Source organism: Coniosporium apollinis (genome assembly GCF_000281105.1).
Source record: "Coniosporium apollinis CBS 100218 chromosome Unknown supercont1.12, whole genome shotgun sequence".
NCBI lineage: Eukaryota > Fungi > Ascomycota > Dothideomycetes > Coniosporium > Coniosporium apollinis.
The window spans coordinates 530,617-537,045 of NW_006913274.1; the positions used below are offsets into that span (position 1 = coordinate 530,617).

At 54.6% G+C, this 6,429-nt stretch overlaps 3 protein-coding genes across 3 annotated transcripts; all 3 read left to right on the forward strand.

Moving 5' to 3' along the window:
- Positions 1-513: 513 nt before the first annotated feature.
- W97_03130 (uncharacterized protein) lies at positions 514-1,128 on the forward strand (the record flags this gene model as incomplete). The annotated part of the gene is made up of 1 exon (XM_007781029.1): positions 514-1,128. The coding sequence occupies one exon, from the start codon at positions 514-516 to the stop codon at positions 1,126-1,128; it is 615 nt and encodes a 204-aa protein (XP_007779219.1).
- Positions 1,129-2,053: 925 nt separating this feature from the next.
- W97_03131 (uncharacterized protein) lies at positions 2,054-4,309 on the forward strand (the record flags this gene model as incomplete). Its single annotated transcript, XM_007781030.1, has 4 exons — positions 2,054-2,329; positions 2,395-2,602; positions 2,658-3,055; positions 3,107-4,309. The coding sequence occupies 4 exons, from the start codon at positions 2,054-2,056 to the stop codon at positions 4,307-4,309; spliced, it is 2,085 nt and encodes a 694-aa protein (XP_007779220.1).
- Positions 4,310-4,742: 433 nt separating this feature from the next.
- W97_03132 (uncharacterized protein) lies at positions 4,743-5,779 on the forward strand (the record flags this gene model as incomplete). Its single annotated transcript, XM_007781031.1, has 2 exons — positions 4,743-4,788; positions 4,845-5,779. 2 exons carry the CDS (start codon positions 4,743-4,745, stop codon positions 5,777-5,779), a joined length of 981 nt encoding a protein of 326 aa, XP_007779221.1.
- Between the last annotated feature and the right edge of the window lie 650 nt (positions 5,780-6,429).

Sequence of the window (6,429 nt, forward strand, 5' to 3'; positions counted from 1 at the left end):
AATGCTTCGCCTCTCTGAGTCACAGCGTCCACGCTGGCACAAAGCCGAGTGAATCTGCTTCTATGACCGTTGCTCGCGCACGCATAGGCTCCGCGTGCAGCGTGGAGGCGAAAGTGCCAGCGCATGCATCATCCTTAAATCCTCCCCAATCCCCAGCTCCCGATCCCATTCATCTTCTCTTTAATCATCATTTCATCAGCTGTCAACTCTCCTGGACATCTCTCCTCTCACATCCGGAGGATCTTTCCATCGCACGTCAACCGAATAAGCGAACAGCCACCGTCCTCATATCAGCAGCAACCCTTTTGGTCCCCGTCGACCCTGCAACTCTGGATCCAGACCATCATAACCAGGTCGAAGCAGAAGAAGTGAGCATCCACTAAACATCTCTTGCCTCTACCCTCAAGTTTCAAGAAGCCTGCGGTTCCGCATGAGAAGACTCCGTCTGAAAGAAAAAGTTACTTCCATTTACACACCACTTACATCTGCATTCAGACCCCAGACCCACCCACAATGAACGCCCCACCCTACCAATGGCGCGCCGGCATCGGCTACCTCCCCTCCATGAACGGTGGTTTCTGGCCCGGCCCAAGCATGTTCATCGCGCCACCAGGCCCCATTCCCCTCATCGTCCCTGGGCCCGTACCCCAACCAGTAGTCTTTGTTGGAGGCCCGCCAGGCTTCTACGCTGGCCCCCCTCCGGTGCCCGTTAGCCCTGGTCCCGTGCCCGCACCCGCACCCGCACCCGCACCTGCCGCTGCTGCTGCTCCGCGCAACAACTTGGCTGGCGGCCTCCGTGGCGGAGTCAACCTGATGTTTGCAGAGAAGTACACGACTATCCATGTGATAGGTAACTGTGCAGAGCCGTGGAAAGACGCGGGGCCGAATCTGCAGTTCAGCATCCAGAGGACGCCTATGGACTGGAGCGTCGGCACCCTGATGGAGCGGCTGGGTGGAGGCGAGAGCATCATTGAGATCGTGGAGGCTGGAGGCGGGAAATTTATCAAGGGGCTTGAGATCAAAAAGGGCACGGAAAATGCAAAGAAACCTTTGGGCGAGGTCGGTTGGAATGAGAAGAGGGGTGGAGATAGGCCGCCTGTATGGGTTGTGCTAACGAAGAAGAAGTGAGCTGCACTGAGTAAGCCGATGTGAGGTTGTTCTGCGGCTGATATTGAGGCTCATCACGGTGCAAGATCGAGGAAAACGCGGCCGTTTGGGCTGCTTCGGTTTCTCGGAACTTGACCTGATTCTTGCTGACAATTTCTCACGATGGAGCGGATCAAGTTCAAGACTGCTGTTAGCAACCATGTTGATTGCATGCGTGAGGCGTTATGGTGCGGTCCACCTGACTATGGATGACTGGGGTTGCCGGTTTGATTGCGTGTCTTGCTTCTGAGTTTGCGTTATCAATACATGGGTGCATTCGGGTTCACAAGATAGACTGGCGTTCTCTATATCAAGAGGACTTTTGTACTCTTGCCAAGGCACTCCACTAGTGTATACTATCGAGCACTTTCACACTCAGAGGGGTCCTGTGTCTACAACTCGTTTCCAAATGCTGCAATATTATTGCCTTACGTAAAACATTCATGGTTTTCACGAGGCACGTAAGTCCTCTGCATGACTTGAAGTGCTCTCTCTATGAGTGCACTTGTTATAGCGATAACCTCACGTCGCTGCTTGAAGTGGTATGGCAACGCCCACTTTGCAGGAACAGCCGATCTTACGAGACGACACCATTGCCCTTGAGTAGTGTCACTCCCATGCGAGTCTTCTTATCCTGAGAGGTTCGAGGACGCTCAACGGGTCGCTGCAGGGGCTGGTAGCTTCTAGGCTCAAACTGGCATGTCGATGCGGCACTCTGCAAACTGTCGGAGTTTAGGCGGGCTTATCCCGTACACATGGGAACGTTATGCGGGAGAGTGAGGAGCTCTCCACTCTTATCGCTGTTTGCTGGAGTAGTGTGTGTGAGTAGGTATATTAAAGAGAACGCCCCAAGTCTATTCCCATACGTTTCACCATCTTCTCTCTGTTGAAGTCATATCGCATAACCATGTCTACCGAAGTCGTCGACTCGAGCCCCGCTGTCAACCTCGTCACGCAGCATGTCGCCCACCCCCTCGCCCCATTGACTGGTGATGAGATTACCAGAGCCGCTGAGCTCATGCGAAGCGTCTGGCCGAGTAACACCGACCTCCACTTCAAATCCATTACTCTCGAGGAACCGCCAAAAGCAGAGGTTCTGCCCTTCCTAGAAGCAGAGCACAATGGGCAATCCGCGCCATCAATCGCCAGGAAGGCCTTCATCAACTACTATCTTCGTAGCACTGTAAGCGCATACCTACAAATTGGTTGAGAGAGCTTCGCTTTTTCTGACTTCTAGTGTTACAACAGAACAAGTTCCATGAGGGCATCGTGAACCTCTCCTCCAACAAGATCGAGAGCAATGTCCGGTTAGGCCCCAATGTACACGCCAACGGTGATGCGGAGGAGATTGTAGCTATTGAGAAGGTCGCCCTGGAAGATGAGGCCGTTCAAGCCGAAATAGCGAAGCTCCAGCTTCCCAAGGGCACCGTGGTGATAAGCGATCCGTGGATATATGGTACAGAACGCCGGAGAATTCCTGGAACGGAACACGGGTTAACTATAACTGATAGGCTCCGATGGCATCAATGACGACGATCGAATGTACCAATGCTTCCTGTATATGCGCGACCCCCTGAATCCGGATGAAGCCGACTCGAATCACTATGCACTTCCGCTCAATATCTCGCCGGTTGTTAGCACCGAAACGATGAAAGTCATTCGGGTGGATCTACTACCAACTGGTGCGGACAACACTACTAGCGAGACGAGGCCATATAAGATCAAACCTCCGAACGAGTATATCCCGGAGTATCAAGAGTTGAGGACGGACCTGAAGCCCCTGAATGTTGTTCAACCCGACGGTGGTAGCTTCCAAGTCACTCAGCAAGGCACATCCCACGTCATTGAGTGGCAGAAGTGGCAGTTCAGAGTCGGCTTCAACCAGCGTGAGGGCATGGTTCTCTACGACGTAGGTCGTATCCAAGGAATCAGGGTTAGCTTCTACTAAAAACTGATACAGGTGCGATACGCTGGCCGTGAGCTTTTCTACCGGATGGCGCTCTCCGACATGAACATCCCGTACGCCGACCCGCGCCACCCATATCACAAGAAGGCTGCATTCGATCTGGGCGACGCAGGCGCTGGTCTCATGGCCAACAACCTCAAGCTGGGATGCGATTGCCTTGGATCTATTTACTATCTCGACGGCGTGATCTCAACCGACAAGGGTGGGGCAGTCACGATGGAGAACTGCATATGCATCCACGAGCAAGATGCTGGCATCGGCTGGAAGCATACCAACTACCGGACCGGCCGAGCAGCGGTGGTTCGATCAAGGGAGCTGGTTCTCCAATCCATCATCACCGTGTCAAACTATGAGTACATTCTGGCATTCATCTTCAACCAGGCGGGAGAGGTGATGTATGAGGTGCGAGCCACCGGCATCCTCTCAACTCAGCCCATCGACGAGGGCGTTTCTGTCGACTTTGGCACAGTCGTTCATCCCGGCGTGCTAGCAGTACACCACCAGCACATCTTCTCCCTGCGCATTGACCCTGCGATCGATGGCCAGAACAACCGGCTGGTATATGACGAAGCACGCCCCATGCCGCGGTCCGACTTCAACCCCCACGGTGTCGGCTACGTCTCTAATGAAACCGTAATCGAGAAGTCTGGCGGCTATGACCTCGACTTCGACGCCAACCGCGTCTTCAAGATCCAGAACGCCGCCATCCGCAACCCCGTCAACAACAAGCCGGTCGCGTACAAGATCATGGCGCCGGCGTTCCAGAAGATGCTGGCGGACAGGGACAGCTACCATTTCAAGCGCGCCGAGTTCGCGGACCACAACATCTACGTGACCAAGTACCAGGACGGTGAGCTCTACGCTGGTGGGAAGTACACCAACCAGTCTCGTGGCGGAACCGGAGTGCGCTCATGGGCGGATCGCAAGGATGACATCGTGGATGAGGATATTGTGGTTTTCGTCCAGTTCGGGATCAATCATATCCCAAGGATTGAGGACTTCCCGGTCATGCCATGTGAGATCCTCAAGGTGGCGCTGAAGCCGGTCAACTTCTTTGAGAGGAACCCGGCGTTGGATGTGCCGCCGTCGGAGCAGCGGATCAATCAGAGTGCGCTGCTGAGCGAGACGCATGCGCAGCCGAGCGTAGAGGGGAAGATTGGGGAGAAGGGGGAGGTGTGTTGCTCGAGTAAGCTCTGAAGGGTGGCGGGTTCTCACGTGGGAAAAGATTGATGAGCAACATGGCGTTGGCTGGCCTGTCAATTGGAAAGTTAAAACCAAGCTGCACGAGAATGAACAAATGAGTTACGAGTAAAGACATTCATACTGCTATGCATATACATACTGAGCAAAGGGATGTGACGTTGAGTAGTCTACAGAGCGACGCACGGACCCGACAGCTTTGGTTCACCATGAATTCCACTCCGAGCACCTGGGCATCAAGGTAAACTATTGAAGCGCATCGCAACGCAAAGCGAGACGCGCAAGTCCAAAGGCTTCGCGCCTACTGTCTTCATCATCAACCAGCAATCCACCGAACACGCAGCCTCCGATAGAATATCTTCCGGATTGTTTTGGCCGACGCGAAAGCTCCAGAAATTAAAACTGGCCGCGTCTATTCGAGAAAGATAAGATGCCGGACGGCAACAGATCGGTATTTGTCGGGAACATCCCATATGGTGGGTCCTAGTTCTACGCTGGATGTATCTTGCTTCCACTAACGCAACCCTCACAGGCGTCACTGAAGAGATAATCAAAGACCTTCTCGGCCGCGTGGGTCAAGTACTAAACTTCCGCCTCGTCTACGACAAAGATACTGGCCGACCAAAAGGCTTTGGCTTCGCCGAGTTCTCGGATCCAGACGCCGCGGCCTCAGCCATACGGAACCTGGACAACTACGAGCTCATGGGGAGGACACTGAAAGTCGACTGGTCCAAAGATGGCGCCAAAGGGGATGAAGCGCCGATGGATTACAACACCACACAACAGCCAACGACGAACGGCCAAGGACAAGATGCCACAGCACCTCCGTCCAGTGTGCTACCGCCTCTGCCGCCAGGAGCGCAGCTTGAGCCAGGCTTGCTGGCGCCCGACGCGATATCGAAAACACTCAGTGCCTTCCCTCCAGCACAGCTACTGGACCTGATGACGCAAGTGAAGAAGGTCGCAACAGACAATCCAGCTCAAGCGCACGAGCTCTTCAGAACCCAGCCCCAGCTCTCCTACGCCATCTTCCAGGCTCTACTCCTCCTCGGTCTCGTTGACCACACTACGCTGGCGCAAGTCGTAGACACCGCCGTGCTAGGTGCGGCCGCAGCTCCACCCGCGCCCGTACCTCCCCCACAACCACAGGCGCCGACACCACAAATGCAACCCGCAATGCCGTACCAACCTCCTCCGCAAGCGCAGTACCAACAGCCTCCCCCACAACCACAGTACCCAGGATATCCGCCAATGCCGCAGCAGCCGTTGCCGATACCAACACCGCCCGTGCAGCAACACTATCAGCCGCCTCCGCAGCAACAGCCTGGGCCGCCCGCAATGGATCAGCAGCAACTGCTTCAGATGGTGCTGAGCATGACGCAGCAGCAGATAGACGCGCTTGGACCGAATGAGCGGGCGCAGATCATGGCGATAAGGCAGTCGTTGATGGCGGGGCAGAGGTATTGAGGGTCATTCTTGAACGGCAATCTGCCTAGCATCACCACTGAATGGCGTGGGAGTTTTGGGCGTTGGCGTTGAGAGGGAAAAGAACTGCTCCAATGCAATCTAGGAGGGCATGTCACGTGACTATATCAGGTTGATACCAGATTCGCAGGTTCGCAGATGAGCCTCTAGCGTAGTCTAGGGAATGAAACCGCCTGAAACCACCGTTTGGTTTCCATTGCGATGCTCTCATGTAAAATGATAATCACTCGAGGTGTTCAAACCTGAGAGTCACAGGTCAATTAAGCAGTTCTGCCAAGCGTGAGGCTCCAACGCGTAGCCAGGTGATTGGGTGGTTGGCGCTGGGTGGCGGGATTTACCCGAGGCGTCTCGCTCCTCGCTCATCCTGGCAGGTTTGGCAGCTCTGAGTTGTACAGCACCAGCGAATTGCACCTCACCGACTCTCTGCGTTTGGCGGCTAACTAGCATCTGCTCGTCGGCGCGAGCATCCTTAGTCTGTACAGAATCATGACCTGACGAAGTGACGACTCTGCGAATACCCAAGATACCCCATTTGCGCCTGTAGAGCTTCTGCGCCATTTCTTGAGCACCATTGCAAGCATCGCAACCGGCATCCGCAAACGCGATCGAGTCAATTCGACTTGAAACCAGTG